Source organism: Trachemys scripta, chromosome 7 (assembly GCF_013100865.1).
Source record: "Trachemys scripta elegans isolate TJP31775 chromosome 7, CAS_Tse_1.0, whole genome shotgun sequence".
Lineage (NCBI taxonomy): Eukaryota > Metazoa > Chordata > Testudines > Emydidae > Trachemys > Trachemys scripta.
The window spans coordinates 75,046,760-75,074,080 of NC_048304.1; the positions used below are offsets into that span (position 1 = coordinate 75,046,760).

At 39.8% G+C, this 27,321-nt stretch overlaps 1 protein-coding gene across 3 annotated transcripts in view; it reads left to right on the top strand.

Moving 5' to 3' along the window:
• Nucleotides 1-27,321, top strand: part of GRID1 (glutamate ionotropic receptor delta type subunit 1) — an 814,231-nt gene that overhangs the window by 720,183 nt on the left and 66,727 nt on the right. For 2 of the 3 annotated variants that reach the window (XM_034777148.1, XM_034777150.1), the window contains exons 9-12: nt 11,244-11,345; nt 12,874-13,071; nt 15,097-15,421; nt 17,442-17,580. In XM_034777148.1, the coding sequence (XP_034633039.1) occupies nt 11,244-11,345; nt 12,874-13,071; nt 15,097-15,421; nt 17,442-17,580 (764 nt within the window). The remainder of the gene's footprint in view (nt 1-11,243; nt 11,346-12,873; nt 13,072-15,096; nt 15,422-17,441; nt 17,581-27,321) is intronic. The other variant, XM_034777149.1, reaches the window with a different exon arrangement.

The window sequence follows — 27,321 nt, forward strand, 5'->3', positions numbered from 1 at the left end:
TAATAATATTGTCTATTTTGTTTCTTGGAGAGCTAATTACCCATTAAAGAATGATCCTGACTTCCTTTGTATTATTTTCTTTGTTGAAAAGAGCCCCCAAAACCTAAATGTAGTTGTGTTCAGTCCCATAGGCAGCAAGACTTGAAAGGAGCCCCCTTCTCCCTTTTCCTCTTCGGCATAGGGGATTATAATTGGGATATCATGGTTGGTAGGTGCTCAGATACTAGGGTCATGAGGGTGACGTGAAAATCTATAGAGAATAGAACTTGTGTGTCTGTGTATATATATATATATATATTGTTAGTTTCAACTTTTCCAATTTCCTATTTTTCACAGAATAGCTTCCCCATTTCACTTCTCCACAGATAACAGAGTATCTATTTGGCAGCTATATAAAAAGTCTATCTGTGTGAAATGGGTTTTTTTTTTTTCATTATAATCCACGGATAATTAGTAATGGCAGGTGCAGTAGATGTTGTTTTGTGCACAAAAAGCAACTCTGGTGCACACCTACCTTCCCTTTCCCAGTTTGATAGCAGCATGCAGAATTTGCAGAATTAATTTTGACTTCAAGCACTTGCTATATGTAGATTGGACAACAATGTGTTTGTTTTAATATCCTATGCAATTGTGAAAGGAGATAGGAGAGCTACTTTGCTTTCCAAATGGTCAATGTACTTTCAAGAGGCAATTTTCAATTGTTTCTCAGTCAACCTCTTAGTGCCTTCACAAATAAATTTTCCATGTGGCTTGGTCCAATTATTATGATTCTTTATCATTTTTAAACTTATGTACAGAGAGGTGGCTGGCCATAAAGATTGGTAGTCAGCAATACCATGTAGAGATCTGCATTTGATTCCCAGTTGCTCTGTATCTGATCTGGTAGTCTCTCTCGGGTATTTGGAAGCGGAATGCTCAAGCTCAGGAAGTGAGGCAGAGTATACATTTTGTTATGTCACAGCAACCCTACCAGATAATTAAGCAGCAGTGTTGTTCCATTGTATGATGTTGTTCACTCTTAAGTGGATGAGATGGATGGAAGGTGTGAAGAGCATAAAAAGGGGGACTCTTCTATTTTTACATTACAAACACATGTTGGAACTAGTAAGGAATAAAAACATTTAATGTATTTTGCACGTTGATTTCCATACCTTTGATTTACTCTGTTATGGAAATAGGATACAAAACTCTTGTGGCAATGCAATAGTTGCCAATATTATACACAAAAGCCACTAGAGCATAATGTTCTTTTTCATACTGTTATGATTGCTTTATTAAATACTGTATCTTACTCAGTACCTACGTTGCCACGGCAGCCAATGTCCCCCACTAATTTCCTCTGTTTCACCATCATTAGCATGTTGCTGTCACTGTTCCTATAAAGAGTAGTATTAATTGAGGCAATTTATTCTATCAGAGGTGGAGATGGCATATTTATACATTTATATCACTAGAATTAACAGGCTCCATTTACCTTGTCACTTCTGCTTGGTTACTCTTTCTATTTAGTGTGTATTTGGTGCCCCTTATAACATTTTGCTCAAGCTTTGGTCAAAGCATTGGGCATGGATGTGTTTCTTCGGTATTCAAAGCAGCTGCAGGATCATTAATAGTTACTGGTTTGGGGTTGCTTTTGTTTCTGTGTTGCAGTATCTGATCATCCTGCTTCAACTATCTGGTCAAGGTGATGTTTCATTTTTCCTATCTTGTAGCACAACAATGGATTTGCCATCCCACTGGAAGCATGGGAGCATACAATTAATAATCAACGTGTAGATCCATGAATATGTAACACAGGTGGGATGACACATCCACAATACACAACTGAAGATATCTCTGTGACTGGACAGTGTCAATAAATAGATTACTTTGTCCCTTGTGCTATATATCAGTTACAGGAAATATAAACAGCCACTTGCTTCGGTTTATGTGTATTCTGTGTGTGATGTACCGATCACAAATATTGTAAGCAGCCTCTATAGCTCACTGTACAGGGCTGTCATGGCTTCCTCTGATATAAGTATACTACCGATTATACTACTTGTTTTATATCACAGAGCTCTCTTTACTATTCAAAACAATTGGTTTTCAAGGCAACAAGGCATTTTACTAAATTTAGATTTGGTTAATGATTTCATCTGACTTTGTAACATTTTACTCCTCTACAATAACAAACCATAAATATAGTAGGGCTAGGTTCTGTTCTGTATCATACAAAGGTAAATCCAGATTAACTCCATTGACTTCAGTGATTTTTACACCAGTATAACAGAGTACAGAATGTGGTCCAGTGCTTTTAAAGAGGCTCCTGGAGAATCTCCAAAAATTAGAGTTAAAAACCCCTATTAGAACACCAGACCTTCCCCAGGACAATGGTGATTGCACCTTATGATATCTTTTCTAATTATGTGTCTATTATCTTCTTAAATGCAATGGGAGCACCATTCCATACTCTAAATTATTTTACTGTCAAAGAGATCCACAGATTGTCTTTACTTAATTTCATCCCTTTACACCAGATTTTAGCTGTTTGACCATCCTAAAACATTTATCTCCATTCTTGGTGTTCACAACCTACAAATATACTGCTTTGCACTATGATCCATTCTGTTCCCACAATGAAGCAGAACTGGGCTGCATCAGTACTTGAATGAAAGATCTCCTAGGAATATCTATGTGGTGGCGATTCAGTGGGTGGTACTCTTCTCTCTGTGCCCATATTCAACCAACTCCCTTGCATGGTTTGTGGGCCTGATGTTGCTAGAAGTATTGTCTTTCAGATGAGATATAGAATCTAAGTCCTGGCTATTTGCTGTATGGTTTTCTAAAGAATAGGGGTTTATATCTACGTTTCCTGACCAAATTCCAACTCAAGTAATTACATTTTACCTATTTAAATCTCTCCTTCATCTTCACTTGAACATGATGTCCTTCTTTACTTCCTGTCTTAGACTCTTATCTGGCAAACATTTATGCACATACTTAACTTTACAGCTGAGTAATCCCATAGTCTTCAGTGGTACTAGTCATGTGTGTTAAATTAAGAACATACAAAAATGTTTGCGGGATCGAGACCTTAAACTGTTGCTGTACATTGTTACATGTTCCATCACACAAAGTTTGCATTTCAGCACTGCTGAATTGATCTCTCTATGTCCTTTTCTTATCTCAAAGTCTGTAGCAAAGCTTAATGAGTTTTTGTTTGTTTGCAAACTGCAAATGTTTTCGATCCTCATAAGAAAGTCATTATATAGATTCAAAGTAGTAATAGTCATTATTATTTTATGGTATGTATACATTTCCTGCATGTCTTAAGGTATGTCTACACTGCAGCTGGAGATGTAATTTTCGCTTGGCTAGTTGTACGTATGCTAGCTTTGATTGAGCTAGCATGCTAAAAATAACTTGTAGCCATGGCAGTGCAGGCAGCATGATGGATTTAGCTGTCCAGCTGCATAGCTAGGGTGTTAGATAAGCCCATGAAGCTGTGGCTACACAGCTATTTTTAACATTCTAGTTTCATCATAGCTAGCACACGTACAGCTACGTGAGCTGGAAATGAAACTTCCAGCTTCAGTGTAGCTGTACCCTTAGTTGTTCTTAGCCTAGCTATATCTGGTTAGTTCCTTTAATCTTTTTGGATAAGCCAGTTCCATCAGCCCTCTAATATTTTTTGTTGCTCTCCTTTGAACTCTGTCCAATATTTCTACCTCTTCCTGCTATTGATTTTCCCAGAACTAAACACAATATTATGAGTGTGGCCGCACCACAGTTACTTATATAGAGGGACTGTCTCCTGGGCAATTTACCATGTGCTGCCTCCACTTAACAGCCCAATATCAGATTGGCAATATTACAGCCATATCACATTGCAAACTCTTCACTCATTTGCTGTCCAGTTTCACCCCTATGCATCTCTTTGACATTTGTTGCCAGGTTTCTCTCTCCACTTGCATATGTGTGTGTTAGATTCTTTTCCCCCAGAGGTATTAGTTTGCATTTTTCCAAGACAAATTATTTCATGCCCATATTTCTAACTGCTCCTTCTCTCTTCATATTCTTTTTCTATCCTCACTTGTGTTTGCAATACCTTGTAATTTGGTAATATCGGCACATTTTAGTAATGTGCTATTTATTCCCTGTTCCAGATAATTAATAATGCTGTTAAATAAGACTAGACCTGAACACTGACCCCTAAAGCATCCACTAGATACCTCCTTTCAACTTGATACATCACTCTTGATTGTTCCCCTTAACTGTGGTTCATCAGGTAGTTTGTAAGCCATATGATATTGCCTTTCCACAGGAAATTAATTCAAATGGTGCAAGGTAAGATTTCAGAAGACACCGACTGAAGTACACTACTTACATTTAGATACTGGTATTGTATGCCATCTTCTTTCCTGTTAGCTACTAATTTTGCAATTCTATCAAAAAAAGCAATCAAGTTTTGTTCATTATAAAGTCATGCTGCTTAATGCTCATGCTTCAGTTATTCTCTAGAAATGTTTTATTATCATTTATATAGCACCATAAATTTGCACAGCACTTTAAAACAGAATAAGCTACATTCTTTCCCCTGAAGAATTCACACTCTAAGGGCCCATTTACACTGCAATAATAGTGCTAGCACGCATCATTCTCTTGGACAGAAACACAGTGCTCTCTGTCAGATACATTACAGAATTGTGGCAGGGAACCAAGCATTAGCATGGCAGTTCATGTACAGTACTCTCTTCCTTAGTCCTCCATCTTTCCCTGCAGAAGTTGCTCTGCGAGAGCAACTCACTGCCTCTAAAGGGCTTACTCGGGAAAGATATGGCGGCCAGAATCAGCAAAAGACCACTGGAGTGGCAGAGAACACATTTACATGATTTCTCTTCCCTGCTCTGAGGATTTACTGAATGGCTGAGCAATTTTTTTGCAGGCCCCTTGCCATGCCAAGTGGACTGTCTTGTGGATCAACCAGACTGCAACAAAGATTTCCTCCATGTAATTCAGTGGCCTGCATATCCCACATTAATTGCAACAGGGACTGTAATCTGGGTTTTTCAGATGAGTGCCCTAATCACTGAGCTATAGGGTATTCTGGATGACTTGCTCACCTGAGAGATGGGAGCTGAAGTTTCTGGGGTCAATTTCTTGCTCCCCATCAGGCAGAATGAGAAGCTGAAGATTGCCCAAATCTTGCAAGAGTGCTCTGACCACTGAGCTGGGCTATCTTTTGTGAGGAAGGGATGACTTGTCTCAGGCCCCTGACTCTGGAAGAGCTTTCGCTGCTGTAAATCCCAAGCAGAAGGAGGTGCCTCCTGTTAGGTGACTGACTCTCTCTGAGGAGCAGGGCTTAGGTCACACCCCTCTCCTTAGCATTTTATATTGGCTAGTTTAAACAGCTCATGCTCAGCTTGCAGCCTTTTGTGAATCCCATTCTCAGGCACCCAGTGCTCCCCGTGTGTTGTACAGGGAGCCTGGACATCTAGGTCAGTGCTGTGGATTCCATTAGGTGGCAGAGTGCCTAAACGCGAGGCCTTGCAATGCAGAGTCTAAGTCCCATGGCTGGAGCTAACCCTGCATGCTTATCTTTAGGTGCCTAAATATCTTAGAAAATCCAGCTCTTAGAGTTTGTAGCATGAGTCTCCACAGTTTGAACTAAAGAGCCACGTTCTGTAACAGACTCATACCTTCTGTGGAGTGGGCGCAAAGAGGGGATGCATAGTATATGCTGACCAGTGGGTTATATAGCTGTTCCATCCTATGTTGAATTCATATATCTCACAGTGAATGAAACTAACTGTCACTATTATTGTTGTGTCCTTAATCAGCTCCTCTCTATTTGTATCACATGACTTCTCTTCTGGTTGGGTTTTCTGCTTTCTGCATCATAAAATTGTCCTTCACGTAGTCTAAGAACTGCTTTGAGGTGTTTTTTTCTGTTTGCCTGGGCAGTGAGAGTCCCCCATTAGTATGGTTTCTTAGTTCTCAGGCACCTCAGGAGCTGATCCAGGAATGCTTGGATCTTGCTGTCTTCCAGTCCTATTAATCAGAGGCAGAGGTGCACTGTGTTTCTGCTTTACTTCATTCCTGATGGAATTCTCAACCAAATTATCCCAGCAGCAAACTTGTCATTGTCCGATTTTACCTCACAGACAGGATAAAGGCTTTTGACCATATAATGCCCACCTTCTACCTCTTCTTCCCTTGTTACAGTATCTGTCTTAAACTGATTATACCCATCCATTGAATACTGACATTCCAACTATGTGGATGTTCAGAAGCAGGCTACATCTTTAACACAAAGGTATCATAAAATGAAATCAGTATATAATAATATTTAAAAGTAAATCTGTTGCAACATGAGCAGCTGGTGTTAGACAGTAACACTATATTGGATGAGCTCACTTGTCAAGTCTTAGCCAGTATCCTATCTCTGACAATGACCAGTACCAGATGCTTGAGAGGAAGACACAAGAAATCTTCCAAATGATCCGTTTAACTTGGCTGTACAATAAATGACTGGCAATGTTAACCAGAGTGGTCCAACATGTAAATAAATTAATTTAGCACAAGAAGATTTTTAAAATATTCTGATACCTACTCCCTTGCCATAAAATACAAAAATGTATTGTATTGGAATTGCAATGGGCTTAGGAGTCCATTTCAGTTAACTTTAATCAGGTTGACTAGGGATAGGATGGACTAGTTTATCTGTCTCCATGCTTGGACTGGGCTTCCACATTTCTAGGAAACATAGTTTGCATTGAACTAGAGGTCCATGTCTCAGGCTCTGAGAAATGACTGCCTGACACACATTCCTCTCTTTTGCTTTCTTCCTAGTGCTGAAAGTCCAAAAAGGTCTTTATGCGACAAAGGAGTTCCTAAGCAAGGTTTTGCTACCTCTTGGCAGGATTGAAGATCTGTGGTTTTGGTTAATGCAAACCCCTTCAAGCAATTAATGTGCTTCTGTTAAAAATAAGGTTTTATTTGCTAAGGGACCAAATTTTTTTGAAAAGTAGATCATGTTAGGTGATGTCATATCTAATAGGAGAGTAAGATGATAGTGGCACAGATTATTTTGACAGTAATTACTGTATCCTAAACTTAAATCATATAGATGTGGGTGGTCTTAGTTACTGATGTGGTATAAATATAAATATTCACTTTTTATGTCACTTTCAATTTTTCAGCTATATTTGCTTGATAGATGCAAGGGACAATTTTCATCTTTTAGTAGAAAAGATAAAATACATATTTTTCCACTTAAATCTGTTAATTTAAGGATCTAGTGCATTGAATTATAACTGATTATTATAGACATTTATTTCTACACACACTTGATTATATGAGGTTTAGTAAATGTTTACTGTCTAATTGTCAATAGTATGTCTGCATTTTTTCATTGAAATGGCTGTGGATTTAATTATAAATGGCTTACTGAACATAGCTGTAAAATTTATATCAAAGTACTGCTCTTAAAGAAAATGTATTTGCAATGGCAGTTGATGCATAAGCAAATAGTTATATAATCATATTGCCATTTATGGATAATGTATGTCTCTGCTACTATATACTATTGATCATATGAGACATAATGTATTTATAATCCATGTATAATCCATGCTAATGTTACTTACGTGACTTAACGCTGTTATTATGAGCAGTCTCATTGGCTCAGATTCTGTTCTTACTCAACAATTTTACATCAATGTAACTCCATTGACTTCAGTGGTGTTATTTCAGATATTCTCTGGTGTGAAAGCACAATCAGACCTACTAACTTGAATAGGACCAATTACATGAGTAAGGCTAAGAGAGATCAGGAACTTCATTAACATAGGATCCAATCTGGCCAATCTTTTGTGTGTGTGTGTATCTCTCATTGGCAACTAGCAGGATTTGGCTCCTTACTTATTGATGGAAGCACATGGAGTCCAAGCACACAACATTTAAGTGCCTCCTGCGAGGTCCTGAGCAATTTGAGCTCCCAGTCAGGAGAAGTGGAAGGCACTCAGCATGTCCCAGGGCCTTTTAGCAGTTTATAGGATCAGACCCTTTAAATGTTTCATTAACAGTTCATTAACCAACTAGTAACAATGTTTCACTGTGGTATATGCTGTGTGTGCATGACCATGTGCTGCATTTATGTGTTGTAAAATACAATTACGCTTGTTAGTTTCTTTCCAAGATTTTCTCAGCGAATGTGCTCACAAGTACAACAACTATCTGAGAAATATTAGCACCATGCCTTGTGCCAGAATTTCCAAAGAAATGATAATTTCATCAGGATTTTGTAGCTGTTTCTCCAGTTTAGGCTTCAGTGGTGATTGATCTTCTGTTTTATGAAGGGAATGTAGGATTTGTCTGTAATATAGCTATGCACAATACAAGCCTTAATCAGAAAGAAAGCCTAGCTGGAAGGCTTTAAGCCAAAAGCTTTATTAAAGACACAACCTGGAAGCCCAAACCCTGCAATTCAATAACTTGAGAATCAAGAATACCCTGGATTGCTTCAGCAAATATATTTTCCAGAGACCAGTGGTTTATGAAATTTATTCTACGAGTGGCTGATCCTATGAGCAGTTGTTTGTCATAATCAGATTTAGAAGCCATACATCTCCTATCAATTGATGATTGTGCTGTAACCTCTGGCTTCAGATTTCTGGTAGAAGTATAGCACATTTCCACAAAGAATGAAAACTGTAACTGTCTTATCAAATACCAGCAGCACTCATTTTGTTTAACAGTGCTGGAGATTAGTTTTTCAGGGACTGATCTTGACAGGTCAGCTGTCAAGAACTGGTGTATATAACCGTAAATTCATTGATCCTATAAACAAAATTCTGTCTACAAGAACAAGTGGAAGTCAAAATTGACACACTTATGAACAAATGAAATGGTCTGAAGCTCAAGGATTCAGAGGAAGAATCCCTTTTGGTAAAAGGTTTTCCTCATGTTCCATTTATCAACCTTATCTGCATCATTTACTTTTTATAGACTGCAAAATTTACCTCTGCATACAAAACAGTATGCAGTTGAGGCTGAAATGAAATAGAGAGAAACCATAAAAATATCTTAGACATATTCCCGTCCTCCCTGAACCTCATCCTATTTAATATATGAGAAGCCAGTTTCTCCCCTTTTCCCTTTTAAACTAAAGCAAAAAAAAAAATCCTTATTTATGTTGGCATATTTTTCAGCTCCTCTTTGAGAACTCCCAGTCTTGGTGAGGACTGTATTTAGATGATATTCAAATGATTCATATCTTAGTCTTCTGGTAAAGTCTATTTTTAAAGGTGGGGAAGAGAAAAGGGGTGGGAGAAGGAATTGTTTGCTAAGACATTGAAAGAGAAGATGGTGAGTAATACAGGATTGTGTTTTGCTTCCTAGCTTTGAATAAATATCCAGATTCTCAACTCGTACAAATTGGACTTGCTCCTTTTCAGTCAATTAAGCTATGCTGTTTTATATTTGTTGAGGATCTGGCCTGTTTTGTTAAATGATAAGGATTTTTCCTATTTGGTTTTTTTTTTATTTAGATTTATTTTGAGAGGAAATATATGACATTAAATTTAAAATTGAACTTTCCTGTTAAATTCCACTGGCCATGGCTGTAGGTGTTCATAGGAGACTATCCCAGTGGAATTACTACTTCACCCAGAGGGTGATATTTCCAAAATGACATAGCAGTGTGAGAGCATTCAAGTTTGGGTCATTGTAGCTTTTGAAACTACCTATATCTCCCACCTCTTAGCACTCTCAGATGTGTTAAAATAGATGTAGCCTAATTCCTGACTTTCCTATACTGTACCCAGTTTTCATAGGTATGTGAATATTGTTGTGAAACCTACAATAACTCTAGTGCCCATTTCATTCCTATGACCAACCAATCATCAAACTAAGATGGATCTGTGAGATTATCATTTTTATGTACTCACTGTATCCAAAGCTCTGGCTGAGGATTTGTTATGTGGTCCCCCATTATTTGTTGAGTGTTGGTCCAACTTTTGGGGGGTGAATGATAAAATTAAAGTAACAGAAGTAAGTCTCGTAGGACTCTGAACCAGAGGCATTATCAGCAAAATACATTCCTTCTCAGGAAAGGTTTGATTCTTCACACTAAGGATACCCAACTGGAAGAAGCCACATTTTAGTGTTCTCTGGCCTACATTTAATTTCTAAGGGGTATGCCTACAGCTAGCAGCATAAATACTGGCCTACATATCTCTAAGTGAAGGGCTGATGACAAACACAAGAGATTTGACCTCAATATCACTTATTTCCGTCCAAAACAAAACAATTTCATGGAATCCATTCTAGGGTAAAAGGAACAGTCTGCTACTGACTAAAGAGAGAGTATTCACTGTGAAAAATCCAATAGGTCTTCTGAGGCGGACTACCACATTAGACTTCTTGTCAGAAAATGCAGTACAATTTAGTTTGATGTGCTGCATCATATTTAATTGAAAACTAATGCATTTAGATATACTGACAAAAGTAGCATCAATAAATATTGCAGGGCTGGGGTTAAGCAGGGTGCATACACCAGGTTTATAACTTATTTTAAAGCTTAGGAGATATTTGATCTTTAGCAACCTTGGCATTTGAGAGAAATGGATGTGATTGTTTTATTAGCGAGAGGGTAGGGAGTTCTAGGTCAAGGAGAGGAAATAAGTCTTCAGATAGGAGCTGAAGAGCCATTCTCATATAGATGGAAGGGGAGTCCATTCCTTATGATGCCAACAATATCAAGCATTTACTACTTATTGATGAGATACAGGGTTGTGCACCAGAGAAGGGAACTGCACTTGATGAGCAGTGGGGAATGGGTTGAAATATAGGCAGAGAATGAGAACAGAGAGGGAGCAGTGGTGAGACCACAGGTAATCTTGCTGATGATGAGGCAATAGAAACTTGCCAAAAAGAAAAGTCTTGTCAAAGTGACTTAGGTGAAATGATATGACAAGTACTGTAGATAACAAAGCAGAGTTATTGTGAGATGTATTGAAGAAAACACATTCAGCCAAAGTACTTGGGCATTTTTATCCTCTTAAATTTCACTCATCATTATCCAGACACTAATGGGGAGCAAAAATGCCTCATTCTCTCCCGCCCCTCCCCTTTTTTACTCTCTACTGTTTTTGAATATAACCATTCAGTCAAATTGCTGTTAAAGTATTTTAGGTAAATGTTAAAAATGTACATGCCTAATATTGCCTTCAGACTCACTGTATTATTTCTATTTGTAGTTGGCAACATGGGACTCTGAAAAGGGACTGAATGGCAGCCTACAAGAACGGCGTCTGGGCAGTGACTTACAAGGACTGACACTGAAAGTGGTGACTGTCTTGGTATGATCCTATTTGAGTTCAGGAGACAAAATACTCAAAATAAAAATGCTGTGATAGGATATTTGGTTGTTCCCTCCCGTAATTTTTCATTATCTCTTTTAATTCTGTGTCATCTACTTGGGCTGACCAGCTGCATAAGCAAGAGAAGAGAGATGGAGGACTTTTCTGTTTTTGTGTGACTTTGTTGATGCTCATTAAAATCAGGAGTTTAGAGAATTGCATACTGAGACTGTGTGCTAGTCTCAAACAGTCACCCAGGCTGAAATTCACCTCTGTGCACGTGACCAATACACTGCGTGGGACTTGTACTGGTCCTCTGCACAGTGCTCCTTACCCTAACCTGTAACATTTTCCTGTACTGATTACTAGATTTTAAGGCCAGTCAGGAACATTGTGATCATCTATTCTCACCTCCTGCATAATGCAGGCCATAGAATTTCATCAAGCGATTCTTTCATTAAGTCCATAATTGCTTGTTGAGCTAAAGTATCTCTTTTAGAAAGACTCCTGGGCTTCCTTGGAGAGGTCTTCTAATCTTGTCACGTTATGTGATGGTATAGGGCCACTTCCCACTAGTAACTTAGAAGGTACTGGAGCTCCAGTTAGCTAAAAGCTACATTGGGAATAAATTAGGATTTGAACTTGTTTCCAGAGATAAAAGGGTAGTTCATTAATTTTCTGCTTGGCTAAGCCACTAAAAATATATATTTTTAAGGGAGCAGTTACTTTATAACTACTTAATATGCTGAACATGGTGACCTCATTATGTTTTTCTTCTTTACCAAAACCATATGCCCACACCAGTTCTTCATTATAATAATGTCATCCTCTGGTTGAAAAATACTATAGTTGGCTATGTAAATAATGCATGCTTCTTAACTTACTTATTTTTCTATGTGTATTTTCTCTCTTCTCCTAGATCAAAGTGCATTAGAAAGATCTGGAGAACTGTAGGAGATCATTAGGACAGTTTTCTTTCCATCTGTTTTTATCTTTCTTCCCTCTAGCTAGTAAAGGCTGTGATCATATCTCCCCGCTTTGTGGGAGGTGAGCAGCTCCATCCGGAGAGGATGTCAGCACCAGTTTGCAGACATGGCCAACAGCAATGGCTGTAAAATCAGTAGAGCTGGCATTCCCTTGGCAATTGAGCACACAGTCTCTGTCAGACTGAAACACCATCGCCCTGCAGGATTCCCTATTGCACGATTTCCAAAATGCATTTTGCTAACTCTAAAAGCACTTCAGGGGACAATCCCTGTAAGAACTATTCTTGGACTGGTCATAATGCTAAATAATGTAAAAATAATCAAAGTATTTTCTAGTTATTATTTCAGTGTGTGCCCTGGGTAGATGATACGTTCGTTACCTTATGCAAAAAAATCTATAAAACTACATTATTCTGGGCTGGACAACCTCAGTATTCTAAAAACCAACAATAGTACTGGGTTGATGAGAGTTACATCCATTTTTTTAGGCATTTCAAAAAAACTTCTTTAAATATTAGTTTAGATGTTATTTTTTTTCTCAGGAAGAGCCTTTTGTGATGGTGGCAGAGAACATACTTGGGCAACCGAAGCGCTATAAAGGATTTTCCATTGACGTTTTGGATGCACTTGCCAAGAATCTGGGCTTCAAGTATGAGATTTATCAATCTCCTGATGGCAAGTATGGACACCAGCTCCATAACAGCTCTTGGAACGGCATGATTGGAGAACTTATTAACAAGGTACAGAGAGCAGAAACAGAGATCTCCAAGCAGAGTACAGCTAACTTTTTTTAAAGGGTGTAGTGAAATCCTCCCCAGTAAAATACAAGGGATGAGTCAGAATCAAAACCCCCAATTCTAAACATTCCTGAAGTTTGGATCCTGATCCAAATGTTTGTGTTTTTGGCCCATCTCCACAAAACAAAGACTCTAGAGTATATTATTCTGTCAGTGATAGCAAGTTACTCCCAATGTCAATGTAAGCTATGCTCATGTAAAAATAGACTATGCATATTTACCATATGGAAAATAGATACCAAAATATGTATTCTACTTCCATTCTCATTAGAGGACTTTCTCTTATATCTTTGCCACTAATTCAAAGCTACTACAACTTCATTTCTAACTCTGTTAAACTTCCTTTGGGTCACCTGCTTTATAGCAATATGGTTTTATAATGATCAACTATTTGATTCCAATGGATGCATTGTACAGAAACATTTTGAAGAAGAATGGAAAGCTGGTCTCAAGATGATAGTCAGATAACACTTGGAGGACCAGATTCTTTTTTTAGTTAAACCCGTATAAATCAGGAAGAGCACAGTTGAACACCACTGAAATAACTGACAACTGATCATAGCCAAGAATCCCTAGAGGAAATGAAATGTGTTTTCTTGGAGATGCACATAGCTTCTAACATGGAACAATCAACATCAATGTAGTGCAAGGACATTTAGAGGAATTAATATCCAATGGTGCAAAATATTCTTTGCACAGGAGTTTGCTCTGCTGCAGTATATGTTTTAACTGAAAGTAAAATGTTTGTCATTATTTAGTATTACTGGAAAAAGGATGCTTGAGATGAAAATTTAAGCAAAATGCAAGTTCAGTGAACAGCTCTAATAAATATATATCTAAAATCTTTATTCATTACATCGGGCATTAGGTAAACATTAGATATTTTCATATTTATTCTAAATTTATCCCAACTTTTCTGAATTTAATTAATTTGGAAATCTGGTTAGAGGTCCCATGAGATCAGGCTTTTTTGTGAGCTATTGAGTACTTACGGTATTTCTGTTACTAGTCTTTCCATTGATTTCAATAAGCTTTATATCAGCCTCTCCTCTGAGTTCTTTCCCAAAAGGGAAGTTAGGAAACAGAAAATATGTTTTAAACTTTTTTTTTTTAAATTAATTTCAAATAAAATGTTTATCTTCCACAAAGTTTGCCAGCATGACTGTTAACATGAAATCTATTCACTTAAACAATGAGTTTAAAATAGTTTCAGGAGGTAAACTGTCCCTGAAACCTTCTTCCAATGTTTATGGCTGTAGAATCACATTGTCCTAATCCTTTTTTAACAAACAAACAAACAAACCAGTCTCTCTGGTTGTTGCATGACAATCTTGTATGAATATGGGAAACTGATAGACTGTACAGAGAAAACCGTGAAATCTAACTATACATAAAGTACTGCCAAATACACAAAATAAACAAAGGGGATGGGGGGGGGGAATACAGTAGGGTTTCTGTTTCCCATTAATCTCTTTCAGTTAGAGTAATTGCAGAAGTTATTTGTAACAAAAGTAGATAAAAAGAAGTGTTCATGCAGAGTGTGATTTTTATATTGATGGTGACTCTTTCATTAATCTTCATAATGCCCCAGTTAGGTAAGAGCTAGGATTATTAGCCTCCATTCTGTAGATGAGGAAAGTGAGACAGAAAGGTTAAGTAAATTCCCATCTGTGAGACAGTTAGATGCTCTTTGTTATACAGTAATTTCACAGGGTACATTTCAGTACTCCACCTTCAACTAGTACATATTTTTATTGTATTAATTTCTCTCAATAAATTGAAATGGTTCTACTGCTTTTTATGCATTGAACTAGACTTCAATTTAAAATTAGATGAGAGAAAGAAATCAATGAAATACGTAAACCATTGGCTACTTCGGAACTTCTCTTATTGTCCAAATCTGCCCAATCTAAGCAATGTGCTTGCTAGGGGCAGGAAGAAATATGACCTGTCGCATTTCTCTTGCAGAGAGCAGATTTGGCAATCTCGGCTATCACTATAACACCGGAACGGGAAAGTGTTGTGGACTTCAGCAAGCGGTACATGGATTATTCAGTGGGGATTCTAATCAAGAAGCCTGAAGAGAAAATCAACATCTTCTCTCTCTTTGCTCCCTTTGATTTTGCGGTGTGGGCCTGTATTGCAGCTGCCATCCCTGTAGTTGGTGTCTTGATATTTGTTTTAAACCGTATCCAGGCAGTCAGAGCACAGAATTCTTCACATCCCAGTCCCTCTGCTTCCTCCACGCTTCACAGTGCCATTTGGATTGTGTATGGGGCCTTTGTTCAGCAAGGTACTGTCAGCATTTACTATCTTACAGTCAGTACTTTTCAATCTCAGTATGAAAGAGTAGGCCATATATTATATTAACCCTAGTTCCAGCACCTATGTAAGGAAGTACTTCTTCACACAATGCACAGTCAACCTATGGAACTCATTGCCAGTGGATGTTGTGAAGGTGAAAAGTATAACTGGGTTCCAAAACGAATTAGATAAATTCATGGAGAATAGGTTAACCAGTGGCTATTAGCCAAGATGGCCAAGGATGCAACCCCATGCTGTGGGTGTCCCTAAACTTCTGATTGCCAGAAGCTGGGATTGGATTATAGGGGAGGGATTATTCAATAATTATCCTGTTCTCTTTATTCCCTCTGAAGCATCTGGCACTGTTGGAAGTCAGAATGCTACTCTACATCAGTGGTTTTCAAACTGCGTGTCATGACTCAGTACTGGGTCGCAGAATGGAAGGCACTGGGTCGCATCAGCTCTCGTGAGCGCCACCAACTGGGCTGTTAAAAGTCCTGTCGGTGGTGATGCCCAGCTAAGGCAGGCTAGTCCTTACCTGTTTTGAAACCGCACTGCGCCTTGAAAGCGGCCAGCAGCAGGTCCGGCTCCTAGGCAGGGGAGCCACGGGGTTCCGCATGCTGCCCCTGCCCCAAGCACCAGCTCTGCACTCCCATTGGCCGTAGCGAGAGCCTCACGGAGCCACTTGTGTGCCTCTGCCTAGGAGTCAGACCTGCTGCTGGCCACTTCCAGGGCGCAGCATGGTCCGTGGTGCCAGGACAGGCAGGAAGCCTGCCTTAGCCCCTCCCACTACGCCACTGACCAGGAGCCGCCTGAGGTAAACCCATGCCCCAACCCCGCACCCCAATCTCCTGCCCCACCCCCCAGCCCCCCCCAAATCTGGAACCCATTCCTGCACCCCAAGCCCCTCAACCCTAGCCCCACCCCAGAGCCTGCACCCCCAGCCCAGAGCCCTGACCCCCTCCCATATCCCAATCCCCTGCCCCAGCCCCGAGCCCCCCAAAACCAGGAGCCCCCTCCTGCACCCCAAAGACTTCATCCCTGGCCCCTCCCCTCAGCCCCGCACCTCAATCCTCTGTCCCAGCCCTGAGCCCCTCCCACACGCGAAACCCCTGATCCCCAGCTCCGTTGGGTCATGGGCGTCAACAATTTTCTTCAACTGGGTCACCAGAAAAAAAGTTTGACAATCACTGGTCTAGATGGACCATTGATCTGATCCAGCGTGGTCTTTCTTATGTTTCTTACCGTAAGCAGACACCAGAGGGACTAGCAAAAATCAGTTGTTTAACAGAGTTTTGTCTTTAACTAAAGGTCAAGCATCATTGCACTGGAAACGTCATAGAGAAATCTACTTTAGGGTAACTGATGCCACAATCTCATATTATTTAATTCAGCATAAATAGCATACAGAAGTTTGAACAGTTGTCCTCAGTTTAAAAGTTATATTACCCCCTCACACATAATATAGGTCTACTTTGATACACTCTGAATATTTAACCTCTATGTTTAGATAGTGATATTGCATTATTGTTATTGTTATTTATTATTAATTATTAATTTGGCTGTATTTATGGAAGTCATTCTGTGAATTAGATCCTGACAATTCTGGGTCAGGCCCTGTGTGAATTTTCTTGAGAGCATTATTCTATGACTATGTGAGGGGCAATTGGAGTGAGAGGGTTGATGTAGAAATTTTACAACATTTAATTCAAACCAGTGATTTTAACACATTTTAGTATTTTTTTTGTTGCGGATCAAACCTCACCAGTACAACAGAGTATTCCATAGCTTTCTGGATGCTGAGCAGTTAGATAGTATGTTTTTATAAAATATCAGACCTACTTAAGATAGGTCTTTGAACACATTGATGGGGTGATCTGTTAATGCAAGTTTGAACAAGTAAAATTCATAGAGATCATTTCCAGTGTCATTTTACACATGGAACACGTACTGTAGGTGATCTTAAATGTAGGTTTCTGTGATACCTCAATTTCTCTGCTTATTTGTAGGTGGTGAATCTGCTATCAATTCTGTGGCTATGCGCATTGTGATGGGAAGTTGGTGGCTCTTTACACTTATTGTGTGTTCATCCTATACAGCTAATTTAGCAGCATTTCTCACAGTATCAAGGATGGATAATCCTATCAGGTAAGTGCCTTTCCTTACACAGAGCTGGAAACCTCAATTTCATAGATATGCATTATCCCTTTGAATGCTCATTCTTGAGAGAAGGAAAATATTTGAGGGAATTTTCTCCTTATATTCAGTGTCTGCATTTCTCCTTCCCTGCTTCTCTCTTTTTCCTACAAATGCCAAGCAGTTTTCACATTTATATAGGGAAGACCATGGCACTTAGACTTTAAGAGAAAACTTTTGCTGGTTTGAAAGGAAAATACAAATCTCCCTAACTGAGAGAACTCATTTTCTTATGCAGGTTTTCTTCCTCACTATTTAGGTTACCTACATTTGTGTGTCTTAATATTTCTGGTTCTAAAGGAGGAAATCTGAAAGAATGGTATCAAATTTATATCTCTAAAACATCGTGCAACATATGGCCTCTAGTTTTGCATGTGCAATTTTATGTGCACAATCATTTGGGTATGCAATTTTGTGTATGTTGTCGTCTGCAGTTTTATATAGTACTGCATGAAAACGATTATGCACACAAAATTCCATGTACAAAAAGATAGGCACGCTGTTAAAATCAAAAGACCAGATTTATTATGACTATTTGAAGTGTAAGGTACTGCTAGTAAGGGAGAAAGGATGGCAGAATCAGACTCTAAGGTAGTAGATGTGGTAAGGAAGTTCTTTTATTAACTATATATATTTCTCCATACAGATGTTGGCAGTATCATTATGCTAGATTGCAGACCCTTGTAATAAACTGCATTTGTTCTGCACCTTTGTCCTCCTTACCTTACCATCATTCACATCTGATGAGAGTATTTCCAAGCCTCTGGGCAGTTTTGAACAGCTGCCATTCAAAAAAAAAAAAAAAAAAAAAAAAAAAAAGGTCAACTTGCCAGGAAAATGTTTCCTTCTCTCTTCTCAAATATGGACTAACTCCCCAAGTGCCCTGCACATCATGCCAGTGTAATTTGGGGAAGTTAATCCATATTTAGGAGGAAAAAATTTCCCTGGCAAGTTGATTTTTTTTTAAATGCAGCTGTCCAGAAACTGCCCAGAGCCTTGGAAATACTCTCATCAGATGTGAATGAGTACAAGGGAAAGAGGACAAAGGTGTAGGATAAATGTAGTTTATTACAAGGCCCTGTAATTTATCACAATGATATTGCCAACATACATGTGGAGAAATGCACATTTAATAAAACAACATCCTTATTACAGCCACTACCTTATACACGCGAATGAAGTGCAAGGCAGGCAATTTATTTGTCATCAGTCTTTCCCCAGTGACAGGTTTATGGTCTGATATCCTGTGGCCCATCAGTGAAATGAGAGCTTTATTCCACTGGAAATGGAAGATTCCCAATAGTATGAAGGGACACAGGATCTTCTTCTAACCATGAAAGGTGCTAATATAAGGAATTCTTGTGCTACAAATAGACAAAGTTACTATATATATCTCCCACATATACATACAAGGAGAGGTAGGACTAGAATCCTTGTCCTAACATAGAGACCTCTATTCCATAAACTAAAGGAGAACTCCCACAACTGGCTGCAGTAATATCCCCTTTTCCCTCTCTGTAGTCCAGCCACTAAATGACAGTTGACTTAATCTCTCATGAGTAATATTGTCATCCCAAACTCATGTTAATAAAACTTTTATACCATAACTTGTCATTTGATATATACATCCTATAATAGTGTGTCTGGGTGTGATGTTGCAAACAGAGAATGCTCCTTTAGGAAATGCTTCATGGGCACAGCAGATGTAAGAAGATTTTGTCCCATGGTAAACAATGAGTGCTGCAAATTGCCACAATGTTCAGTCCTGACTTCGGTAACAATTGTAATATGGGTTTGAGGTGGAAGCACAATGTGCAAATCAGTGTTACAACTCAAGTCAGGAACAATGAGCTGTAGAGCTTGAAAAATGATTTACTCAACTACTTCTGAATGTTACAGTTTCTTGTAGGTAGAAGGAGTTGGCTGTGCAATCTATCAGGTGCTTCCTAAAACTCCTCTGATTTCAGTGGAAGACAAGAGCACAATAGATGCATTAAAGAAACTTCAGTGGAGAGGTAAAATCAACAGCAGATTTTCTGTGTTGTTAGTAGAGGTCATTAAGGCTGAAGTATTCAAAACCTCTCATGGGATTTGGACACCTAATTCCTATTGAAATTAATCAGAATTGGGCATTCAAATCCACTAAGCGTCTTGGAAAGTCTCTACCTAAATCTATAGAATGATAGTTTAGTTACAGGGCCCATTAGACTTTGTCTTGTGACCTCAGAAAGCAATCAGCCTTTTACCTTTAGTTATGACACGGAGTGCATTTCCAGCGATGGCCCGGGAAATGTAATTATGGCCAACTGTCAACAAAATGGCAACTGCCAGTTCTCAATAACAGATTCCTTATGGTCAGTGATGATATACAAGGCAGAAGTCAACCTGGTATCTGAAAACAAAGCTGTGTTGAGCTTGCAGTGCTAGCTGCTAAAAAAAACCTTGTTTTGACTGTTGTTACAAGCATGTTTCAGACCTTAAATCCTTCATCTAAAAAAGAGCATCTCAAAATGGCCAGTTCTTCCATCTGGCCTGAATAGTGAGACTGAGATCAGGGAACAACAATAATTGGTTTCCCACTTGCAGTGCATCTCTAATAGAGCAGGTCACTCTCAGAACTCTGTGGCGTGCCCTGATGCTGGAAAGAGTAATTAATGTTGGGCCTTCAACTTGCTTGTTGTTTGGAGTTTTGCCCTTTCTGATTCTCCATAGACTTATTTCACAGACATTGGTCAAGTGAGTCTTCCCTCCCATTTTACTCCAAAACTGAATGAAGGATAACAGACAATGGAAGCTTCTAACCCTTGGGGCAGGGAATGGTGTGTCAAAATATCCTATTAAAAAAAACAGATATGACCTTGGGAATTCAATGCTGGTATGTCATTAAGGCAACACACACAGAGTCCTAAATTCATGCCTTAGCAAGAAAAAATCCCTACTTATTCAAATATTATGTTAAATTGGAAATATAATATTTGTGAGGTTGACATTACACATTTATTTAGTGACTAATAGAAAGACGGCCCAAATTCTCAGCCCTTCTGTCACAGGGTGCCACCATCGCTGTCTGGTGACCCTCATTGCCTGGCCAGTTCAGATGGTTTCACAGTCACAAACACACACTGGGCTGTTTATCTTTCACCCAGGTGTGTATTTACTCCCCTCTTACATAGTAATACTGTGCAACACAGGCTTACAGAAAGCGTAGGCTTCCTGCAGCCCTCACCCCCTGAGCTTCCTTCTGAGCTGCTCCTTGATCCTGTTTCCTCCCCTTATATTCACCCTAATTACCTTGTTAGCCCCAGATTGTCACCCAGGTGCTCACAGTCCCCCAATAGAAAGTGTATAATTGCCCCCAGTTGGGCCTGTGGCCTTCATCAGGCAGGGCCGCCCAGAGGATTCAGGGGGCCTGGGGCAAAGCAATTTCGGGGGCCCCCTTCCATAAAAAAAGTTGCAATACTATAGAATACTATATTCTAGTGGGGGACCCTGCGGGGCCTGGGGCAAATTGCCCCACTTGCCCCCTCCCCCCCCGGGTGGCCCTGTCCTCGTGTTGCAGCAATATCAGTGACTGGGGTGCTACTGATAGCGCCCTGTCACACTTTCTATAGCTGTTTTGAACCACTTTGAGGATTCTGGTTGTACAAGGGAAAATCCGTAGGTGGTGTAGAACCCTGCAGCAGCTTCTGCTTCACCCCTCCAAACCCTAGTGAATGGGACTTTCCTGGAAGGTGGGGGGAAGGTGGTGAGGCCAGGGTGGTCCTATTCCTTGAAAGTCCCCATTGCTAGAAGAGTACCTTATGACTATGAGTAGTTAAGCACAATTTACAGCAGCCTGAAGGCTGCTCCAACTTATACTAGGGGCCAGACAGCTTAAACACTGAGGAATGTAAAAGTGGTTGAAAGCCACCGGTGTCCCTACCTGATTTTATCCTCTGCCAAGAATCTTTTTTTTTTTTAAGATTTGTGTTTGGTTTTTATTGAAAGCTTCTAATATCACATTAATGCCACTTTCCCTGAAAACAATAATAAAAGTACTCAGAAGATTGGCTGCCCTCTTTCATCTTCAATATGGTGGAGATGATTCCATGCCTCAGCCAGTTAGGCAGAGATTTCTTCTAAAAATTAATTCATCACCAGCCACAGAGTGAGAGATTTCCCTGAGGCTGAAACTTCATCTCTGCCATGTGTTTCTTCTGCTGCATCAGACCCTAGTCTGCAAGTTCCCAGACAGACATGCCAAACCTGCAAAAATAACGCAGAAATTGGGCTTGTTTTTGGCTTAACTTGCTTGTGAGTTGCTTATTGGCTAGTTTTTGGCTTGTTGCTTGTTGCTTCTTTTTTTTTTATCGTCTCCTGGCAAGCAGGGGTGGGGGGGAGAGGGCAAGCAGAGACGGGGGGTGGGGAGGCATGCAGAGGTAATGGGAAAGCAGTGGCAAGGGGGGGAATAGTCAGGGGTGCACAGTGGACACATCACAGTCCCAGACTGCATGCCTGCAGGATTTGGTCACATAGAGTGTTGGGGTTCTTAGGGATCGGCTTGTTTTGGCCTTGTTTTAAAATGGGATTAGCTTGATTTTGGCTTATTGTGAAAGTCGGGGTGCTTATTTACCGCGTGAAAGTTGGCAACTGTGTTCCCAGATCTTACTACTACTTGGTTTCAGCAAAGTAATGTATAGTGCAAATAACTTTTGTCTCCCTTCTAAACTAAGCATTGGAACTTTTCCAGATAAGGCCTTTCCTAGAAGGGAAATATATACTTGAATTTCATTTTTTCCCTCCCATAGTGAGATTTGAGGCACCATAAATAATAGTTGACAATTTTCCCACCAACTGAGAACTATTAAATCCTCCTGCATTTATTTTCCGTGTTAGGAAACTGAACCCCCACACTCTGAATAAATATATGCTGTTATCTCTCTCTCTCCATAGAAGAGTCTTTTGTTGTGCAGTATTGTAGCTGTTAAATTGCCAGCAAGGGAGAAACTAGTATTATGGTGCAGCAGTAGTTGTGACATAGTTAAGTTCATTACAAGCCTGATTTTGCTCCCAAACTCCCTCTAGAATACCAGCTTCAAATTTGGCACGTGTTATCTGTGACTAGCGGAGAGCTGAAGTATGGAAGAAAATAAACAGATGTCAATCATTCTACTAATACTCGTTGTTCTCCACATGCCGGCTACAAAATGGCTTTTCAGAGAAACCACAAATGGTGTGTGTTAGAAAGATCTAAGTGAGTCATTGTTCACCAGAGCAAAGTTGAGCTGTTGGAAAGCAAATTCATTAAATTAAAATGTCAGATTAGAAACTGCAGAATGGCAGCAGGCTTTTAAAGATCATGGCACTGATGAGCTTTACAAGTTTTGCCAGACCCTTGTTTGAGCTCCAGTGCCCCCCCTAAAATCCACAGAAAGGGAAATTAGCTAGATTAGGAGCAGCAGTGTGGGGGGCAGAAAGCAGTCCAGCATCTGTGAGGAGTGCAGTGCAGCATCTGAGAGGAGGCTGGAAAAGACTCTGTTAGCCCCAGAAGAAAAGGGGCTCTGCCCTATCCAAATCTATGAATCCTCTAGGAGAGGCATTTTCTCCAAAAGTACGTGGCTCCCCTCATGTGGACTTCCTAAGATTCTCAGGCATTTCCATGCATTGCAGGAGTTTTCCAGCATTCTGGATGTTGGATAGAGTCTCCTGCCCATCGTACCTCCACCATTTCTGCTGCCTTCATCTGACACTTCCACAGTCTCCCCACAGATTCCGTATTGACAACACGAGGGAGGTGCAGCAAGATATGGAGCGCCAGAAGTGCACTGATGGTTCTCTACGTTTTAGGAGCTCAAACACAGGGTAGATAGCATGGAGAAGGTCTGGGCCCTTCCTGTTCATCCTCCTGTTCCTGGTGAACTACACTTTATGCTTCTGTAACCGTCTGTAGCCCCACTTTTTGAAGGCCCTCGCCACATCCCCCTTTCCTGTCTTGGCTTCACTCTTCTCATCCTTCTCCTAACTCTGATACCCTGCTATCCATTTTCTTGGTCTGTTCCCAAATCTACAATACTGAGCAAGGTGGATGTCTTGAGGAGCACTGATGATTGTGCACACTTAAAATCTCACTGACCATGGGGATGCTGCGGAAAACAACAAGACAATGAGGTCTTAGAGTCTGATTTTGGGAAGTGCTGTGCACTCACATCTCCAGTTGAAATAAGTGGGAGTAGTGAGTGCTTGGGGGCCTCTGAAAATAAGGCCCTCAAGGTGCAGGTTGGGACAGAGGAGCAGGTGAACATGGAGGGGGGAACCAGATTTGTGGCACATAGTGAGGAGGTGCTGCTGGGGATGAGAAGGCAATGATCTAAGTTCGACCAGGACTGATTGAATAATTTTTAAACATTTTTGAAAATCTAGAGAAATTCTCAGACAAATGCCTTGAGCAAGGCTAAAAGGTCATATCATGTAAGAGCAAAAATCTTACAGGAACCTTGCAATTAAAATCAAATGATCACTAGACCATCCCAGGTAAATACCAAGTGTTCTTTCTTGCTAGGCCTAAGCAATTCTACTTTGCTCTTCCAATTGTCAACTTTAGAACTGTGTGTAAAGTATGGAGCCCTCCAATGAGATAATCCACCAAAAGTGATCTAAACTTTTACATGACAGATTGTGCTTTGATTTGTTTATGTTTTCTGACAGCCATGGGATCTGCTGTCTGACTAAGCCAGCCATACGTAATTATGAGTTTAATTAGCAATGATGTAACTTCCATCTTTGCTCCTGGTTAGCAAGCAAAATACATGCAATTCAACAGCTACATATATATTCCAAACCTCAGATTTAGGAGAACCCTCCTGATGGTAATTAAGTACTGCATTGTAAAAAAACTAGGGCATAAAGTAGGCTGCCTGCAAATTCAAAGGAGTTTAAATTAGAGCTTTTGTCAAATAGGTCCTTGCATCAGACGTTATGAATATTTTAAATGCATCTGTACATGTTCATTTGCTGATTGCACATGAAGAGTATATTATGTCTGCTGTTATAATTGCTTCTTGTGTCATCTCATGATTTGGGGTTTCTTTATTTGTGCTCTAATTCCCAAGTTTACCTGTTTTTGGTGTGGGTTTCTGTTTTGTTTTTGAGAGCTGAAATTTTTACAGAAGCTTGCCTGCTTTTCCAGGATGCTGATAGGAAGGATGGGCCAGTGTTTAGGGAGAAGTTCCTCTTCTGCTGCAGATTTCTTGTGTGACCTAGGACAAATCACTTAGCCTCTTTATGCATGAGTTCTCTATCTGTGCAAGAGGTTTAATAGTATTTCCCTAGCACACAGGGGTGCTGTGAAGATAAATGCATTAAAGAGTGTGAGATGCTCAGATACTACAGTAATGGGGACCATATAAGTACCTAAGATAGACTTCTAAGTTCCGTTGAAAAGAAAATATATATATTAAAGAAAATCAAGGAGAGCTTCCTGTAAATCCCAGATAGCGGAAAAGGTAGTAGAAGCTTACTTCTTAGGGTTGTTCTACACTTAAAATTTAGGTCAACATAGCTACATCACTCAGGCGTGTGAAAAATCCACACCCTGAGTGCTATAGATATGCCGACTGACCCCTCAGTATTGATGCAGCTAAGTTAATGGAAGAATGCTTCTGTCGATCTAGCTACCATCTCCCAGGCAGGTGTTGTTCCTGCAGAAATGGAGAAACCCCTTATGCCGCTATAGTCTCCATCTACGCTATGGGGTACCCCTGTAGTGTAGACATGGCCTTAGAGAAAAAGCTGGTTTTGGGGAATAAAGAGAGGCTTCATCTGAAACAGTGAAACTGTTACCATGTTTTTTTGGTAGCAAGAAAACTCGTAGGAATCTGCGCTGGCTGGGACCTTGAATTGGAACTCCTTGAGCTTGAAAGCAGCCCTTCACTCCCTGATGCCACTGGATTTGATTTTCAATATTTCATTTGGGTTTCTTATATTGTTAATTTTGTTTATTTTTCCAGTATTTTAATGTGTCTATGCAGCACCCCAGGCACCTTGACAGGAAGGGTTTGTGTATGTGGGGGGGCATTATTAAAAAAAACCCATCATCATCATGATTAAGGACTTCATAAAAAAGAGATGGCTAAAAAGAGTACAGGACTCAAGTGAGTTAACTAGGGGAGGAGAAAAACACTTGTAGTGCAATAATTGCCTTTGAGTCTTCTGTATGGCTTGCTTTTACTCCCAGTGCACTCAGAGGAAACTTCTTTGAAAATGCTTTTCTGCTGACACACCATGGCACAGAAATTCAAGGGGAAAGACGCTAGGCTGTCCTCCGTGCCAGCACTGTTCCTTCCCCATCCCAGGACTAGCCACAAGCAGAAATATAATAAAGCTGCTGCTGCCTCACTTTAATTTCCTCAGTGTTGACGCCAGTAGTGAAGTGCTCCTGGGAAGCCCCAGAATTTGGAACTTCTTAGGAGCTCTCCACACTATTTCTATTTCTACTGTGAATCTTCATAGTTTAGCAGCAGATGGGAATGGATACAAACTTCTCATACCAATTGGGCATGTGTGCAACTGTGTGGGTGCAAACACTAGCATGAGTCATTTTTGTGGGTGCAAAATTTGGAGAGCACAACTGAAAGTTAAACATGCATTACACATCTCCAGCTGTGATTTGAAAGGAAGGTTTATAGTGGAGGTTGTTGGAAGACTGAAGTACTGATGGAATTCTATCATTTCCTGTGCTGTATTGTAATTTGTGTGTCTATTCATTCTTCACCTTCTAGGGAAGTTCTGTAGTTGAAATGGATTGAGGATTCAATGTGTAGATTCAGATTAAGTTTAGACAAACATTTGGATTAGAGACCAAATAAGGACAGTGATTTGGATATGACTATGCCACAATTCTTCAGCTGGGCTTTTGATCCTTTGGCTTACAACGGTGGCTATCCTGCTAAATCTTTTGATTTTACGTGTTTTTTTCCCCTCAACTGGAGTGGTGGAACTCTAATAAGAACAGCAGTTCTTGTGATATGTCAGTCAATATTCAAAGGGTTGGTTTGAATCTTGGGCTTTGGAACCTCTCTGTTTCTTTGAAGTTCTGCTTTTCTCTTTAAAATAGCCTACTCATTTGCAACCTCAGAAGCAGAACTGCTTTATGCATTTTGTATCATCTTTCATTGCTCTACCCACCCACCTAATCATTGTTCCATTCACTGTTCTATTTATATTTGGTTTCTTTATACTGCAAGAATCATTCCACTCAGTAACCTCACTTCTATATGTTTTTCTTTTTTTCTGTTATACTTTTTTTTCCTGTCTGGCTGCTAGAGGAGGAGAAAATGCAGGATGCAGCAGTAGAAGAATTTTTTTCCAATAGAACATTTTATTGTTCCATTGGTCTACTGTAAAGATGTTGATATAGTGCCGTGAATGAACCATTAAAAAACTCTAATAAAAAAGGTTATTAAGAAAGCATAATAAAGATTACTACGACAGTTAAGACAGAACAGGTCTTAAAGTTGCAAACATTTCCTAACTGTAAAGATTACCATCATCTATCATTTTTAAGGACCAAGCCAAAAATAAGAAGAAAGACTAAGTATCAGAGGGGTAGCCGTGTTAGTCTGAATCTGTAAAAAGCAACAGAGGGTCCTGTGGCACCTTTGAGACTAACAGAAGTATTGGGAGCATAAGCTTTCGTGGGTAAGAACCTCACTTCTT